The sequence below is a fragment of the Armigeres subalbatus genome, chromosome 3 (genome assembly GCF_024139115.2).
Source record: "Armigeres subalbatus isolate Guangzhou_Male chromosome 3, GZ_Asu_2, whole genome shotgun sequence".
In the NCBI taxonomy this organism is placed as follows: domain Eukaryota; kingdom Metazoa; phylum Arthropoda; class Insecta; order Diptera; family Culicidae; genus Armigeres; species Armigeres subalbatus.
Genome location: NC_085141.1, coordinates 207,335,187 through 207,355,095, shown reverse-complemented (window position 1 = coordinate 207,355,095; position 19,909 = coordinate 207,335,187). Strand labels below are relative to the sequence as shown.

The following is a 19,909-nucleotide window of genomic DNA, read 5'->3' as shown; positions in this document are numbered from 1 at the left end:
AAATTAATTGTTCTAGATTTGAAGTGAATCGGGTATTCTAATAATATAAATTCTTTTGCAGCAGATACCTATGTAAGATAGTAAAATTAATTACATCATTCCATGTTCAATCTGGTTCGTTCTATTCCTTCTAATGCATATGATTTTTGAACCGCGTTGCTTACGTTTCCAAACAAAACTTAGCAATTGATGGTAATAAAAAACAACACCATAAATCAAATATTCAAATTAGTGTCCATATGTTTTATCCTTTCTGTTGCTCTTTTGCTCTGGTTACATGTTCGTGCTCATAATCACACGCTAACGTGGCACCAGTCGATCATCGCCGAATACCGGCAGATGCCGATTTTCTCACCATTATGCAAGGATATACGTAAAATAGTAAGCATTTTTCTTTGCCAAGCACTTAACGCCCGGGTTGGTACCGAAACAGTATAATTAAATAAATGCGCCTAATACAGAGCAGTGTTTCCCACTTTAGTAAAACTCGTATAACATGATAAAAATTGCATTACTGTGCATTCATTCAATGAGTATTTTTTTTCGCATGTGAATTCATAAGTTATTTGCATCTTTCATGGTTGGCAAACTTCTGGCATTACAGTGGCATTAACATAAATATTGACTGTATGATTATTACTGAACATGACTAGACTAGGACTAGAAAGGTGAGCCAACTAACAAAATGGTATCTGATATCTGAACATTTAGAGAATTACGTTTCGTGCATAGATTACTGGTTTTTATCTTCCTGCATCTTCTTTGGTCCAACTGAAGCTTCTTTCAATTTTGAGTTAAATACTCCATCTCAGACCTTACAAATAAACGCAATACAAAAAAAAAAAACTCCATCTCAGAGTTGGGAAACCAGCCCCACTTCATACTATGCTTACTTACTACATTTGTTTGTAAAGAGTTCCTTCGCCAGGAGTTCCGATAAATAAATTTTATTTACGTAGATTTTATGTATGCTAATCGTTTTGTTATAATATGAATTTAGTTCCTATTGGGTGATCTTCATTGCTTCGGTATTTCATTGTGCAGTGAACAGTGTAACAAAGTGGGTGACATCTAGAATTATGCTGTGGAGTGTAATCGTTTGAGAACCTTTTCCTAAACAGTATTGTAACATGTAAAAGTCTAGGAATGCATAGAACATAGTTCTGTTTTTGGCATAATATAGACAATAGAGGAACTACTGCACAAATAAATGTGATGTATGTGCTTTGTAAGAAAACAATAATTGTTTTATGTTTTCTATAGAGAATTTTTCACCTGTTACCTGTCACACAATTAATGTTATGATCGTTGTTGACTCAGCCAAAGGGTTGCCGGGTCGTACTAATGAAGGGGGTGCTGTAATGCGTTTGACCTATGTGATATGGCTAATTATTTATTCAACTGCAGAAATATCTTCATCAACTTTTATTGAAATAAAGATACAACACGTGTATACATAATTGATCAGCCCCGAGTATTGTAGCGTGAGATTCCCGTCGATTGTGGCCAGAGTAATTAATCTTCGTATTAGCTACATGTCCTTACTGTGACGAGTTTTGTGAAACATTTTTTAAACAGAGCACTTGTGCTAACGCGTAAACTTCTTCCTGAAGAGCAAAAACTTGAGATCGCAAGATGGCATTTTCTCGCTCCAGCAATGTGGCTTTTAGTGCAATCTGGAACGACATATCTGTTTGAAATCAAGATCCTAAACGTTAGGCAAACCTTACTCACTCGGTCCTCCCGTAACTTTCGCGCGTCGCGAGACTTTTTCGCTGCTTCGTTGTTCCGTTTCCGTTTCTCGTAGTACTTTTCGTCCTTCCGTTCATTTGGAATAGGATTTTTCTCGGATCGTTGTTTTCTTTTAAAACATTTCAGTGGCATCAGTAGGGGGTAAGGTCCATTCGGTAAGAGAGATTGTCGATGCAGCATTAAAGACGGTGGTGGTATCAGGGGAAGCTGAACGTCCGTATTGGCCTGTCGCTTTAAACAATGAGATTCTAAAGAGAAGATGACAGAATTCAATGTTATTTGTGAATTAAGGTTTTTATTTAGCTTTATCTTTTTAGGTATTTTGATCGGGGTGAGAATGGCTCAACACATCCACCAGCAGTCTGGAGGTCGGATAACAAAATCGTTCGAAAAGGTCTCTTATAATTAAGTTTTCTTGCTCTTCAAAACATTCAATCTGATGTATAAGTATTCTACGTGACGTAACAGTGACCCAATTTCACCCCCGACAAAAATGTGAAAGGTTTTCGTTTCTTTTATGTACACTGAGTACAGCACGATTTATTGATTGATAAATGTTAAAACAGTCATTCTCATTATATTTGATGAACAAAATTTATTCAAAAACGTAATATGTACATACAATGATGGGGCTCCATGTAAATTGATACCAGTAAGCTTTAAATGCAAAATTTGGGTCAATAACAAATAAGGCAGATGTTTGGCAGGGCAGGGTTGAAGGGCAAAATCTCAAAAGTCTATTCCAGCGCTGGCGTAGAAGAGCTTTTAGGTTTATCAGAAATCTTTCTAGTATCGTATCTATTGTGTTCATTGAGAATGTGAACTTCTTTGGACAATTGAAACTATTTTAGATGTTGGGATCACTTCAAATCAAACACATGAGCTGGGAACAGCTTTCATAGTGATGGGTGATATGCAAAGGCGCGTGATCGGGTGGTGGCCGATCAATGAAAGAATGTGCAGGTTGAGGATCAAAGGCCGGTTCTTCAACTTCAGCATAATCAACGTCCATAGCCCACACTCAGGAAGCACTGATGATGATAAGGACGCATTCTACGCGCAGCTGGAACGTGAGTACGACAGCTGCCCAAGCCACGACGTCAAAATCATCATAGGAGATTTGAACGCTCAGGTTGGCCAAGAGGAGGAGTTTAGACCGACTATTGGAAAGTTCAGCGCTCACCGGCTGACGAACGAAAACGGCCTACGACTAATTGATTTCGCCGCCTCCAAGAATATGGTCATTCGTAGCACCTACTTCCAACACAGCCTCCCGTATCGCTACACCTGGAGATCACCACTGCAAACAGAATCACAAATCGACCACGTTCTGATTGATGGACGGCACTTCTCCGACATTATCGACGTCAGGACATATCGTGGCGCTAACATCGACTCTGACCACTATCTGGTGATGGTTAAACTGCGCCCAAAACTATCCGTCATCAACAATGTTCGGTACCGACGACCGCCGCGGTACGACCTAGAGCGACTGAAGCAACCTGATGTCGCCACTGCATCTCGAGGCAGCGTTGCCGGAAGAGGGTGAGCTCGATGGGGCCCCTCTTGAGGACTGCTGGAGTACAGTCAAAGCAGCCATTAACGACGCAGCGGAGAACAACGTCGGGTATATGGGTCGAAGTCGACGGAACGATTGGTTCGACGAAGAGTGCAGACAGATTCTGGAGGAGAAGGACGCAGCGCGGGCGGTCGCGCTGCAGCAAGGTACCCGGCAGAACGTGGAACGTTATAGACGGAAGCGGAGACAGCAGACCCGCCTTTTTCAGGAGAAGAAACGCCGCCTGGAAGAAGCGGAGTGCGAGGAGATGGAACAGCTGTGCCGTTCTCAAGATACACGCAAGTTCTATCAGAAGCTCAACGCATCCCGCAAAGGCTTCGTGCCGCGAGCCGAAATGTGCCGGGATAAGGATGGGAGCATCTTGACGGACGAACGTGTGGTGATCGAAAGGTGGAAGCAGCACTACGAGGAACATCTGAATGGCGCTGAAAGTACAGGCAGTGAAAGTCAAGGCAGCGGAGGAGATGACTACGTCAGTTCAGCGGACGATGGAAGTCAACCAGCCCCCACCTTGAGGGATGTTAAAGATGCCATTCAACAGCTAAAGACCAATAAAGCAGCTGGTAAGGATGGTATCGGAGCTGAGCTCATCAAGATGGGCCCGGAAAAGCTGGCCACTTACCTGCACAAACTGATAGTCAGAATCTGGGAAACCGAACAGCTACCGGAGGAGTGGAAGGTAGGGGTTATATGCCCCATCTACAAGAAAGGCGACAAACTGGAGTGTGAGAACTTTCGAGCGATCACCATCCTTAATGCCGCCTACAAAGTGATATCCCAGATCATCTTCCGTCGTCTGTCACCATTAGTAAACGAGTTCGTGGGAAGTTATCAAGCCGGCTTCGTTGACGGCCGCTCGGCAACGGACCAGATCTTTACTGTACGGAAAATCCTTCAAAAATGCCGTGAATACCAGGTCCCAACGCACCATCTGTTCGTTGATTTCAAGGCGGCATACGACAGTATAGACCGCGTAGAGCTATGGAAAATTATGGACGAGAACAGCTTCCCTGGGAAGCTTACCAGACTGATCAAAGCAACGGTGGATGGTGTGCAAAACTGTGTGAAGATTTCGGGGGAACACTCCAGTTCGTTCGAATCGCGCCGGGGACTAAGACAAGGTGATGGACTTTCGTGCCTGTTGTTCAACATTGTGCTAGAAGATGTCATGCGGAGAGCCGGGTGTAACAGCCGGGGTACGATTTTCAACAGGTCCAGTCAATTTATTTTCTTCGCGGATGACATGGACATTGTCGGCCGAACATTTGCAAAGGTGGCAGAACTGTACACCCGCCTGAAACGTGAAGCAACAAAAGTTGGACTGGTGGTGAATGCGTCAAAGACAAAGTACATGCTTGTGGGCGGAACCGAGCGCGACAGGGCCCGCCTGGGAAGCAGTGTTACGATAGACGGGGATACCTTCGAGGTAGTCGAGGAATTCGTCTACCTCGGATCCTTGCTAACGGCTGACAACAACGTTAATCGTGAAATACGAAGGCGCATCATCTGTGGAAGTCGGGCCTACTACGGGCTCCAGAAGAAACTGCGGTCGAAAAAGATTCGCCATCGCACCAAATGTGTCATGTACAAGACGCTAATAAGACCGGTTGTCCTCTACAGACATGAAACATGGACAATGCTCGAGGAGGACTTGCAAGCACTCGGAGTATTCGAGAGACGGGTGCTTAGGACCATCTTTGACGGTGTGCAAGAAGACGGTGTGTGGCGGCGAAGAATGAACCATGAGCTCGCCCAACTCTACGGCGAACCCAGTATCCAGAAGGTAGCTAAAGCCGGAAGGGTACGATGGGCAGGACATGTTGCAAGAATGCCGGACAGCAACCCTGCAAAGATGGTGTTCGCTTCCGATCCGGCAGGTACGAGACGGCGTGGAGCGCAGCGAGCGAGATGGGCAGACCAGGTGCAGAACGACTTGGCGAGCGTGGGGCGTATCCGAGGATGGAGAGATGCGGCCTCGAACCGTGCATTGTGGCGTCAAATTGTCGATTCAGTGTTATCTGTTTAAATGTTAACTAAATAAATGAAATGAATCAAATCGGAAAACAATCTGACAATCTCTTCTATTTTTGTTGAAGCTCTCACATCTTTAGTTAACCATTAAATCGAAAAGCTAGAAAACCATCCTCTTCTTATTTCGTGACACTTTGAAACGGCTGAAAATCTAATCGTAAGCCAAAGCAAACCCATCATGCGGTCCTAAAATTTATTTTTTTAATGCACAGAAATATTAGAAAAACAATAAAATGCATTCAACCCATATTGGTTTATTGATAAAGAGATTAAGAATTCTTTATGTAGATCACATAGTCGTCGACAATTAGTTATATGTATATGTCTATTAGACAAATCGTGCTGGCTCAATCACAGAATTATTGAAAATCAGAAAAAACAAGACGATGAGCGACAAAAACATAGAACAGAAATTTCATTAGCAATGCCTTCTATCGACAAAGTAAAATATACCTTGCCAATTGGAGCCATGCCCCCTAGACCGGGACACTAGTTACGTCTTTGCTGATATGCAGTTCGATTTAAGAGCTCTGAACAAATTTGAAGGGTTTGATTGTTAAATTGATTAATTTTAATAGCACACATTATTTGTCGAATCGTTCTATACAGGTATTGACTTTCAGAGTTCGAAATCGGATATACCATACTGGGGACTATACTGTGTCAAAAATCATTCAAAATTCAGGAGTTTCATCAAAAGCTTAAAGGCTCCCCGATATCTTCTCCGCGACGGCGACAACTAGTCACCACGTTTCTATCGTTGGTTCGCTGCAGGCAAAGTTCCATTTACGCTTCCATACCAACGGCGACAGAATCGCAGCCGCCAAGCGATAGAATCGCGTCGCAATAGTCTCGTCGCGTGCGTTTGGGGGAACCTAAAACGCTATAATTTTGGGAATAAGAAATCCATTTTTTCTTAAATTAAAACCTAGTTATAATCCATTCTATTTCTTAAATTTGTTTCCAAATTATTCATAATAAAAGAAGTGTGCGCTTGTCTGGAAATTGTCAACGACGGCGTTTGTCACAACTTTGGTCGGCAACGGCGGTGTTATCGACGTGGCGATTTTTTATTGCGATCGTTTCTTGAAATTTTTTTTCTCCGTCGTTGAACTTAATATTTTATAATATAAAAAACACCTGAATAGAGACGAAACAAAAATTTCTGTATTTTTTTAGGAACAGAGAGAATATTTTGAATTTTACCGGAAAAATCAAATGAACTTCTACAGGAAATTCTTCTAAGCTTGCTGGAAGTAACTAAAATCAATAGGAGTATTCACGGTCAAAATAGGCAGTTACCCCATTCCGTTATGAAGCTGATGAGGCAGCTCCATTGCGGTAAACATTGAAGCAATAAACAAAACATTGCTCAAAACCATCAAATCGACAGGAAATATGCCCCCACGGACCAAATGGGTGGCATCACGCCACCCCGATATATGCAAGCGCATAGTCAGCAACAAATGTGCGCCCAGCAACATTGAGTTCGAAAAGAGTCAACTTCGATCGTACCGCCACTTGGGTGGTATCAGTTATCGTTAACCAACAACTAAGTAACAATGTGGCCGTTCTCAGACAGCAACCCAGAAGTGGAAGTGGAGAACAACATCTCCACGCACGAGGCGACCGGGTACGCGGTCGACGTACTCTTTGTAATAGCAATTGTATTAGCCTTCATTGTGTGGAAATGGAGGCGTAATGCGAGACGGCTCAAATCACTGGAGACGTCGACGAGGCTAAACAACCTCAGCGTTTGAACGGGCACCACCCGATGCCCGCTGAATCAGCGATTCCGGTGCAGCCCGCACCAGGAGGGACAAGCATGGATTGGTGCACACGGCACCACAACTCTAAAATTTCTTACCTAAACTCTGTACATGTTGAAAAATAAAATTCAGTTCAAGTCGAAAACTTAACGAGTTCGGTCGTTATTTTATATCACTTCCCTGTATGAGGAAGTTTACAACTTACACTTGCCCAAAATATTCATTCGTATTTTTTTTTTATTTTCTTGAGAACTACGTTGAGTTTCCATAGGAAATTTTTCGAAATTTCCACGAGAAATTCTTTAAAATTTCCAGAGAAAATTGTTTGGAATTTCCAAAGAAAATGTTTGGAATTCCTAAAGGGAAATTGATTCGAATTTCCGCGGAAAATTCTTCGGAATTTCCACAAAACATTGAAACACATGACGATTTTCGCGAATAAGCCGAATTAGTTATGTGACCGAATAGGTCATGTGGCTGAAAATCCCTTTTGGTCGAAGATCGTTTGACAGAAAGGGCGAATACGGCCGAAAATTTCCTTTCGTCGAGTCGAGTCAAGTACAAGACACTGAAGACGATCACACAGTTGTGGTCGAAATACGTATCTGCAAAGATAACGAAAATTAACTGGTGGAATTAAATGGAGAGTACTTAATTCGTCTTAGACGGTTGAAGAACAAGTAATTAGTAACATAATAAGCGCAAAGGATCATTTGATAATTTCACGAATATTTAGAGAAAACATTTCCCTAGCCCTACTTCCTGTTTATTTAACATTTATTGGATCCCAGCTGGCTGGTAAATGCTGGATAAAGCGTAACATTGGTACGCCAGGAGGAGATTGGCCGGCTGAAGAACAACAAAGCCCCTGGGGTTGACCAACTACCAGGAAAGCTATTTAAACACGGTGGTGAGGCATTGGCTAGAATGCTGCACTGGGTCATTACCAAGATTTGGGAGAAGGAAGTTTTGCCGCAGGAGTGGATGGAAGGTGTCGTGTGTCCCATCTACAAAAAGGGCGATAAGCTGGATTGAAGCAACTACCGCGCAATCACATCCTACAAGGTACTCTCCCAAATTTTATGCCGTCAACTAGCACCAATTGCAAGGGAGTTCGTGGGGCAGTGCCAGGCGGGTTTTATGTGCGAACGCTCCACCACGGACCATGTGTTTGCTATTCGCCAAGTACTGCAGAAATGCCGCGAATACAACGCGCCCACACATCATCTATTCATCGATTTCAAAGCCGCATATGATACAATCGATCGGGACCAGCTATGGCAGCTAATGCACGAACACGAATTTCCGGATAAACTGACACGGTTGATGAAAGCGACGATGGATCGGGTGATGTGCGTAGTTCGAGTTTCAGGGGCATTCTCGAGTCCCTTCGAAACCCGCAGAGGGTTACGGCAAGGTGATGGTCTTTCGTGTCTGCTATTCAACATCGCTTTGGAAGGGGTAATACGAAGAGCAGGGATTAATACGAGTGGTACCAGTCCGTCCAGCTATTTGGCTTCGCCGACGACATAGATATTATGGCACGTAACTTTGAGAAGATGGAGGAAGCTTACATCAGACTGAAGAGGGAAGCTAAGCGGATTGGACTAGTCATCAACACGTCGAAGACGAAGTACATGATAGGAAGAGGTTCAAGAGAAGACAATGTGAGCCACCCATCGCGAGATGGTAGAAGAATTTGTGTACTTGGGCTCACTGGTGACTGCCGAAAATGATACCAGCAGAGAATTTCGGAGACGCATAGTGGCTGGAAATCGTACGTACTTTGGACTCCGCAAAACGCTCCGATCGAATAGAGTTCGCCGCCGTACCAAACTGACAATCTACAAAACGCTCATTAGACCGGTAGTTCTCTACGGACACGAGACCCGGACGATGCTCGTGGAGGACCAACGCGCACTTGGAGTTTTCGAAAGGAAAGTGATGCGTACGTACGGAAAATCGGACGACTGCGGTGGGCCGGACACGTAGCTAGAATGTCGGACAGTAACCCGGTGAAAATGGTTCTCGGCAACGATCCGACGGGCAGCCGAGTGGAGAAGACTCTTATATACCTCACAGGCCACTTCGGCCTTAGTCTGAATAAATAAATAATAATAATGGTACGCAGCGTATCTGAAGGAATAAAATAGACCCCATCTCGCGGTCCTTGGCCTCTTACCCAGCAACTCCTACCCCTACCTCCTCATGGCACTGGTCGGGATACGAGCAACCTCAGTGAGCAACCTCAGCAAACCCCGGGGTATTTGCTCCTCTCCGGAGGTGCAAATCTTACTGAGCATTTATTCTCCATTTCAGGAACGGCTCACAACAGCGTCTGTTCTCCATGTTAGTGGCGGATGATCATCGCCCGAGTACCAGCGAGGGACTGTAATTGAAACTGTGCACCACGATCCACCGGAAATAAGGCCCTGCAAGCCAGCCTTTAAAAAAAACTCACGCAACGAACGAGCAACAAGAGAGTACGGGCTGGAACCATCGGCGAACCACTGCGACGAAAAGGGACGTGGAACTGCAAATTTCTCAACTTCATCGGGAGCACACGCATACTCGAATTTTTATGTAATAGCGCTCAGGGACCGTGGATTCGGCATCGTAGCGCTGCAGGAGGTTTGTTGGAAGGGATCAATGGTGCGAACGTTTAGAGGTAATCATACTATCTATACTAGAGCTGGCAACTCACACGAGCTGGAAACAGTTTTCATAGTGATGGGCGATATGTGAAGGCGCGTGATCGGGTGGTGGCCGATCAATGAGAGAATGTGCAGGTTGAGGATCAAAGGCCGGTACTTCAACTTCAGCATAATCAACGTCCATAGCCCACACTCCGGAAGCACAAAAATGCCGTAAAACCTAGGTCCCAACGCACCATCTGTTCATTGATTTCAAGGCGGCATACGATAGTATAGACCGCGTAGAGCTATAGAAAATTATGGACGAGAACAGCTTCCCTGGGATGCTAACCAGACTGTTTAAAGCAACGGTGGATGGTGTGTAAAACTGCGTGAAGATCTCGGACGATCACTCCAGTTCGTTCGAATCGCGCCGGGAACTGAGACAAGGTGATGGACGTCTCACATTTTGGCGAGGCAATGCCTACAATGCCTACATGCCTACATGCGCTACAATGTACTACGCGTCTCCACGCACTTTCCATACCAGAGCTATCAGCGTTTTTAATCATAAGATTTTGGGCAAAAAAATATCATCACTTTTTGAAATTGTTAATAATATCAATATAGTTGAGATTTTCTTCAATGTTAAGAAGGGATCAGCTAGCTATAATCCTAAACTGTTGCATGGGGCAAAGATACCCGCGAAAAACGTTACAGCTAAGATATCAAAACAGTCTTTGCTTAGCAAAACTTGGGCTTAGCGGCAGTTCATGCCTTGTTATCTTTAGCTAAAAGATTTTTAGCCGATTGACTTCCGACTGGAAGTCATTCGGCGGAAAGCCATTTGTTCGAATTTCACTAGGCCATATAACACGATAAGCCGAAAACGATCTACCCGAATCCCATTTGGTCGAAACAGTTATTAGGTCGAAAATGGTTCGGCCAAAAATGTAGCTTTGCCAAACATGTAACTTGATCGGAAAGTCGAATAAATAGGTTATTTGACCGAACGGGTCATACAACCGAATCTGTCATTTGCTGAAAATGGCCAACAATATTGACTCGTTCGGTCAAATAATCCTTGCTGCCAAACGACCATTTCAGACATACGGTTGAAGCCCAAACTATTTTTTTGGGAAAAATCTCGCTTAACTTTTAAAAAGGACCTAAGTAACTTTTTTGACCCTTCCTTCGGAAGTGTCTATAATTTCACTTTGTATGCGTTACGCAGGTGTGTTACGTATTAATCTATCAAGAAATCTCGTTAATTATTAAATAAAATGTATGGTATTTGAAACAAATTCACTTTGACATTGAAAATATAATTATGACAAATGATATGATATGGAATTATGCCTATTTTTCTGATTTGTTTCAAAGAAATAAATGATTTTTATTGAGGAACATATAGAAGCATGTACAAAAAATCTTCTCAGAAAAGCAAAACGTAAAATTGAAAGGGATTTCAAAAATTTCTTCAGTAGAAGCTAGATAGCAAATGTGAGCATGTTTTGAGACACTAATAGATCACTTGTATGCATGTATGTGTGCGTATGTGTGCAAATTCTGAAATTTACTACCATAAAAATCTCGCTCATTTTTAAGGTATTGAACAAGTTTAGTTTTACCAAATTAGGCATCCATAAGGTGAAATATATGTTATTATTGAACGCTATTGAGTTTCGCTCAGATCAATGACTGATTAAGTTAGTTCTGGATTAATTAATATCGAGGTCTCTGAAAATTACGCGTACAATATATGCAACCAGCGTTACGATAGTTGCTAACCATGTCACAATAGTTATTCAATCCGACGAGCGCCTTATAGATAGGCAGCATGAAGTACAGTACGTTATCATTCGTTAAGTTATCACTCAACCCAAGACACCGCCTTTGGGTAGGCAATTATTTTGTCACTTTCACGGTAAATCGCCGTGGGGAGCTGAGTAGTTTTATCTCGTCTTAAATACTAGTCTGGAAAAAAAATCTTTTTAACTAAGGAAGGGTCAAAATCTCACTGTAGGTGGATTAATCTGGGTTTTTATTAATTAATTTGAATACTGCAGTCAAAAGCTTTCATGTTGGTCTGTTGATTCCAATATTCAAATTAATTCAATTAATCTAATGTTCAAATTAATTTATGATACTTAGGTCCTATTGAAAAGTTAAGCGAGAAATTATCAGTTTGGTCAATACTAGAGTAACATTTGAAAAGAGCGTAACAGTCAACATTTTTTATTTCATATTCTTCGTCTGCATAACACTGACCCCACATAGGGGAACTGTACCGATCTCCATCTCACTGTACATATATCAATCTCATCGCTAAACAAAGAAATACGACACCAAATTCGTCGCTTCTTTTGTCAACATGCGTGCTCACTGCTGAAAAAATCACAAAATAATAAACAAACCAAATTAATTTCCATTGCTTTGTTTTTGATGGGATGGAAATAGGAGCTATGAGATGAAGTGGCGAACCGTTCCCCTATATGCGTCACTTTGTAACAATAATCAGTCACTCCATTTTGCATGTTGGTCAAATGGAAATGACTCATATTAGTGTGCGACTCATAATTGAAGGATTAATGTACATAGACAAAGAATTGGAAAGAACATTTCCAACCGCATGCCAATTTCGAATACTAAATAATCGAAACAAAACTTGCATAATGCCCATAAAACCTCTACTGACACTTAATATTCGAGAAAGGCAAAAAGATTGTATTTGGTCAACGTTAAAAAAAAATCATGTTCATGACCTTTTTTATATCTTTATTAAAGAGATTTTCAGCCCTAGGCTGGCTCATCTCTAGCATGTTTATGACATCTATACTGCCCATAAATACATAGTAGTCCTATGTGGACAGGAAATCAAATAAACTAAGTATTTCCTCTTCTTCAAAGGATCTACCATCCAGCTGAAACTTGGCCTGCTTTTCAACTTAGTAGTCTGACACCCAAAACAAAAATCTATGACATCGATTGCACTAAGCAGATTGTAGCAAAACTCCCATGAAAACCAATCAGATAATGCTATATTTGTTAAGCAAGCTCATTGCATTTGGTCGATTAATCTGGTTTTGCTCAACACATCTAAACTTATCTCGATTATACCTCCAGGAAAAAGTATATAAATCGGCTCTCTGACTAAATTTTTCTGTGAGCGAGTTAAGGTTGGCATACAGCGATTCATTTCTCGCTTGGAGTATAACAATAGATTCAATATAGGTAGAAACACATAACCACTTTCTACTTTCTCGTGACCGGAGATCTAATGCAAGGGCTTGTGATGTTGATTTAATTCAATATGTGTACATATTCCCACAAATGTGGCAAACTGTGCATTGGATATAATGCAAGATTGCATTACAATCTTGCACTCTATGGTTGGGTGTAGCATTCCTTCAGTTATTAATTGAAATCTTTTCTATGCCCGTCATGAGTAGATATGCATCTCCTGCGGTAGGGTAAGACGGTATAACATGCCCTCCTAAGGCAAAACTATGATAGCTTTTTACTTTTCATCGCAGTTTATGCAAACTTAGTGTTATTTGGTAGTCCAAAAAGTCACAAATGCATTGCCTGTGAGTAGTCATATAAAAATATTAATGAGAACACGTAATAAAGTTTTTTTGGAAAGTTGTGAAAAAATGGATTTCAAAAAGTGCCTGGGCAAAACGCCCCACCGTAACCAAAGACGTTTCATAGCTCTTCAATAGTATTTTATCTATCCCATAATAAAAAGGTTACAAATCCTAATGTGCTTGACATTAAAAAACCAACATAAGTCCATTTGAGCAGGTTTGAATTACATTTCAAAAGGTTTCCATATCATTTGGAAGCAAATGCTGCAAGCTCACCGCGCTTGTGTCCAGTTGGTAAGGGCATATTGTCCTGGCTTGTCTGAGGCGTTTTGGCCAGAGAAACATATTTTCGAAAAACAGTTTTGAAGATGGAAGCAATTTTATATCACATAACCACTGAGAAAAGTTATTTTATTGTCCAACTGAGTGTTCCAGTTCAAGTTTTGTGGACAGTGTGCTAGCGTCGCTCCCCAATGTTGAGCAAACACAAATTGACATCACATAGGATGATGATCTTACAAATATTTAAAGGTACCAACTGATGTTTACCCTTAGTTAGTTATAGTTTTTTAGAAATCAAACAGGGGCGTTTTGGCTAGGTGGGGCCAAAAGCGGTTATACCGTCTTACCCTAAGTACAATGGTTACACTATGCTCAGGGAGTCGAGAATGTTTCTCACCAGAAAACGACCGAGAATCGAATTCGCCATCTCAGAATTAGCAATCCTATGCCTTCGCAAGGCTATCATGACTGGAGACCTAAAAAAATCATGCATTTATGTGTGTGAAGATCTTCAAGACACACAAACTGCTCTGTAAATCTCAGTTGTGATTATGATAAATGAGTCATCTCTTAAGATTAAGCCAAGGGGCCATCCAGAAACCACGTGGTCATATTTTTTAAGATTTTCACCCCCCTCCCCCCATGTGGTCTATCGTGGTCATTTGGCAAACACCCCTCCCCCCTTTGACCACGTGGTTTTTTTCAAGTACAAAAAATTAAAAAAAAAACTCAATTAACTGAAACATATGGTTAATCCAATCAATTTTTAAGATAGACGATTTCAACTGATTCAAAATCAAACTAAACCCAGCATGGAAATTATAAATTTTCATGAATTCGAACATTTTGATGATGATATCATGTTGTAATGTGTATCAGGTATTAGGATATCTATAACTCGCAATGTAATTTGTAATGGTTTAGAAATTTTCCAAAATATCCCCATATTTTATTTTTTTGGTGATTTTTTTAAAATAGGTAATTATGAAGTTCATCACTGAATATCCCTATAGATTCCTAAGCGTATTTGGGACCTTCAGTAGCTCTGGAGGTACTGGAAATTCTTAAGATATATTAACCTCAGCGAAGCATCTGAACTGAACTCTTACAACAAAAAGTTTATCAGAGATGCTAGTAAAACCTCCTACTGTTGTTTTTTTAGAGTAGCATTCATGAGAAATTCCAGTATTGTTTCCAGAATCATCAAATTAGTTTACCTTCCAATATCAATAGGTTTTTTTTAATGGCATACAAGTTTTATTCAGAATCTCAAAACTCTCTTCATTATGTCAAGATTCTATGATTCTAATTAGAACCGTAACACAATGTGCTTTATATTCCTTTGCCTGAATTATACAGTTTTGGCTTAAAATGCAAGTTTTCATTTCAAATCAACAGTCTTTAATATCGTTGGGTTCCTTATGGTATTCTAGAATTTATTGTTATATTTTGGTATTTAACCCTTTCAGGATTTTTTTTTACATGGATAAAAGAAAAGATAAAAGAAGAATTTTCCATAAAATGTTCCACGGAAAAAATACAAACATTCCATAAATAAATCAATATTAGAAATAAATAATTACAAAATTTTCCACAAAATAAATATTTTTTTTATTAAATTTATTAAATTTTATTAAACCTTTCCACGAAGAAATCATTAAAGAGCATTGAAAACAAAAGGAAATTTTCCATTAAAGAATATAAAAAATCAATAAAATTGAGCATTTTTCCATAGATTACCCCTTCTTTAAAAGCGTTTGAAGTTCATGGAGAATTTTATAAATTTAATTGTTTTTTATTTTTTTAAATTTTCTTATTTTTTATTGCTCTTTATTGATGTGAAAGAAACCCAGCATTGCTCAAGTGTTGCCATTGTCACAATGAACTATTTGCAGCACCGCACTCTAGATCAATTTCGTTTGTTTTGTTTTCCTCAACAGCTGACCCAAAATTGTATTACTTTTTACTTTTTTACATTTCCCCGTTAAATTCACCAACGTTTTGTATATACAAACCTTGCGGATCCCAAAACGAATCGATTACTGGAAAATCTTACAAATCGGTCAACCCGTTCGCGAGTTAAATCGTAAGGAAGGAAATCTAATTTTTATTATATAGAGATATGGTGGAAAACAAATTTTGTTGAAAAAATGTTTATTTTGTGAAGATTTTTGTAATTGTTTATTGCTAGAATTGATTTATTCATGAAATTTTTGTATTTTCTCGTGGAACATTTTGATTTCTTTATAGAAAATTCTTATTTCATGATTGCAATTTTTGCTTTTACAAGTGCTAATTTATTATTGTTTTGTGGAAAATTTTCAACTTTTTTTATTTATGGAATTTTATATTTATTTAATACTCATAGCCTGATTTCATATTGGCAATTTCCTATTTTATTATGGAAAATTTCAATTTTTTTTTTCTTTATTAAAGAGATTTTCAGTCCAGAGCTGGCTCATCTCTCAAAATTTATAATTCTTCATTGAAATTTTATTTTGATATCGACTCGTGGAAGCCAATGATGACATACCAAAAATATTTTATCGGTCACTCTGATGGTTCTTTCGAATAAATTTCCAATCTCGAATATGCTTCAGCCAATGGTCCTTTCATAAGCGACTCATAGAGGAATGAATGTATTATAGACCAATTACTATTTTGGAGTTCGGATCATTCCATTTATCCAATTGACCAACTTATGAATGATGTATGATATAATATCCCAGAAGGTCCATTGGGTTGATATGACTTCAATTATAATTTATACAAACTACTACAGACACTTTAGGTTATACAAAACGTCCAGGAAGTCGTAATGTTTGAACTACTTAATCATTCAAGTCCGTGAACCCAGTGCTTATAAGGCCCTACAAAAAAGTTTGCGAACAAGCCTCATTGTCATTGTGCAACTTGATGTTGACTCAAGATAATTTTGGGTACCTTGTCTCTTGGATCTCATGTTAATGGAAACTAGGATCATATGCTTATTGCATCAGATTGGGTATATACCGATGATGAGGACATTGCAAATGTCTTGATTGATCTGGTAGATATCGTGGACTGAACTTGAGAACGTTTTGGAGTACCTTGAGCATCTCGTATGCCTGAATATTCATCACTGGCTTAACGTTCAGGATGACCCATCTTATCTCAGTGCTCAGAATGATTCACAGACAATCTAAAACGCTGGGCATATATGACCCATCCGTCCTGGAAGGGTTGAGATTTGGTTTGGAATTCAATTTCAATCGTTATTATAACACTATTTTTTAACCTACATTGTTTTAGGAATTAGAGTGTTTTTTTCTGGAACATTGCCATTTTCCGACAGAATTCACATGGAATTTTTATCGGAGTTTTAAGGAAAATTTTTCGGAACTTACACTGGAGATGTTTTGTTTTTTTTTCATTAACAATTTGTAGCAAAATTTTTCAGAGAGAATTGTTCATTCTGAATGCCAGCACTTTATCAGGATTGTATGAAGTAATGTCAAAGTTTTTACAGGAAATTTCTTTAGTGGATTTTTCCTGAATATCCACAAGACATTCTTTTGAAGTTTTTTTCTTAAGATTTTTTCTTGGATTATTGTAAAAACATGAACATTTTTCAAAATTGTAAATCCGCTGATGCAAAAGTGTCGGCGGCATGATGCCAAAAATCATCTGCGGCGATTTTTTTTTGTGGAAATTGAGACTGAATCGCAACTTATTTTTTCGTTTATTTTTTATGGAAATAGGATCTACGGCTAAGATGGTCAAATAACGCAGATATGCATCGGCGTAACAACTGACGTTACCGGTTTTTCTCGATGCACACCTACGTCTTTTTAACGCTGAGTTGAAAAGACGCTACGTGGCATCGGCCCTAAGATGCGCTTTGCGTTTAATGATTAAATCATTAAATTTTAATGATTTGTATTTTTTACACCGCTATTGTTATTCACCAAAAGTTTTTCGTGTAAAAAAACCCTCCCCCCTATGGCTTATCGTGGTCATTTTCCAAACCCCCCCTCCCCCCATATATGACCACGTGGTTTCTGGACGGCCCCCAAGGACAAAACTATCTTGGTGAAATAAAGAGAGGGAAGGGATTCAGTTCATGCATCGGTGTTGCCATTGTGGGAGGGTTTGGTATAAGCCGACTCTTTCAGCAGATATGAAAAACAAGCACATTGTCTTAAATCAGCTACAAAGCTAAAAAGTTAAGTTTATTAAATGAAATCAGCTACAAACATTTAAAACTTACAAATTCGGTGGCAGATGTTTTTCATGTTTTTCAGATGACTAACAATTCAAGACAAAATTTTGAAAACGACTTATCTGCTTTTGTAAACAAAGATTCAAACGATGATTTGACGAATCTGATAGCACTCCAAGGCAAACCAACACCACGAACAGGTAGCGGAATCCTTCACCTACCTATTGATGATGTTGGTTTGCGTGGGAGAGCTATCAGATTCGTCAAATCGTCGTTTGAACCTTTGTTTAGAAAAGCAGATAAGTCGTTTTGAAGATTTTCTCTTGAATTGATCTCTACTTTCTGCTCGTCTGTTTTACTTAGGGTTGTCAAAGTTTAATACGGTTATCGGTGTTCAAATTTTGGATGCGCATTATGCGCAACAATCGATCTTTAGTGGGTTATTATCATTTTCTACGTTATTTAAAAATATTAAAAAAAAAACCTGTTTAAAAGTTTGGGTATTTCGTTCTAGTATACGAATTTGCTGTTAGTTCGCAGAAGTCTCGAGATTAAAATGACTGGTGAATATGTGGAAAAAATTGGGATTTGAAAATTACTAAATGTATTTTTGGAAATCGATGCTAAATATTTAATAGTTAAATTGTTCAATTTATCGCATTTATAAATAATGATTTTCAAATATTAAAATATTACGAAATTTATCGGTGCTTGAAAGATAATGGTTTTTCAAAGCGAGAATGATAATATTGATTTACAAAGTTTAGTTGTTGAAAAGTCGATTTAATTTACCGATTACTGTAGAATGAATGTAGTGTTTATTCAGCACTCCCACAGTTAGTAATTGTGAGGTTACTGAAGCCAAGTCACCATATCTGCATTCATATATCATGGGGCTAACACAATGAAACTTTTATGCCCAGGAAAGTCGAGAAAATTTCCAACCCGAAAATTTCTTAGAACGATCCGGGATTCGAACCCAGACACCTTCAGCAATAGCCGCGCATCTTACCGCTAGGCTGAGGAAGGCCTCTATATGGAAAGTCTATCCCAATTGACCTTTCCCGCGGAAATTGTCATTGTACCAGCCGATTCTTTGGCTTATTTAAGGTAAACTTTCCCAAAGAATCCATATTTTTTAAAGCCTCTAACTATTTAAAAAATCAAAAACGTGGAAGTGCTACACGTATAAACCGGTTTGAAAAATTTACCCAATGTTTTTTCAAAGTCGGGCAAATGTTGGGCTAATCTTGAAAAACAGCACTTTTTCGATTTTTTTTGTTTTAAGTTTTGAAAATACTTAAAGGCCACAAAAATGTTGGTTCTTTGGGAAAGTTGACCTTAAATAAAATCCAATAGAGTTTGTTGAAGATCTAGTTTCAAAACATTTTGTTTTTGGTAAACCATTTAATCACTTGAAGTCGAGTCAAGTATGAGACACTGAAGACGACCTTACTGTTGAGGTCGAAATACGTATCTGTCAAGGTACAATCAATTGGTGGAATAAAATTGGGAAGGTACAAACTCGTCTTATGACAAGTGAAGACATTCCATCAAAAAGCTCAAAATACTTTTCTTAACAAACCATTTAATGTTTTGAGTATTTTTGAACGGTGTTGTCGAACAAACGAAAAATTTCTCAGCTCTATTTGTCAAATTCTCTGGTTTTCTTTATACTTGGAAAAACACTTCCCTCAATGATAATTTCGTTGCAATTCTGACTATACCTGTTTGTGGTGTAAAATAATTGCACTTTTTCATGAACTGTAAAGCTGATTGTTCTGGAGTCTGTGCACTGGTATCCATTCTATAATTCAATACGGTGGTTTTGCCTAACAGTTCAATACCTCCATGACACAAAACTACAGGATTGTAACAGATAATTCTATGTACATCACATCAACGCAGGAGTTTGACGAGAACTGTTGGTTAACAGTTTCCCACATGTGGGTAACCACTCGGTCTGAAGACGGTGAGTAAATTATTTATACTGTTTCACTCACTGGTTGGTTGCCTATATTACGGGGTGGTTCACTGTTAGCTAACACTGATGTGATATGCAAGGAACATAC

At 39.5% G+C, this 19,909-nt stretch overlaps 1 protein-coding gene across 1 annotated transcript; it reads right to left on the bottom strand.

Moving 5' to 3' along the window:
* Positions 1–1,410: 1,410 nt before the first annotated feature.
* On the bottom strand, positions 1,411–19,783 carry LOC134225021 (uncharacterized). Its single transcript, XM_062704756.1, is given in 4 exon segments — positions 1,411–1,676; positions 1,735–2,000; positions 19,565–19,684; positions 19,687–19,783. Coding segments are annotated over 4 exon segments (618 nt in total). The 3' UTR covers positions 1,411–1,541.
* Between the last annotated feature and the right edge of the window lie 126 nt (positions 19,784–19,909).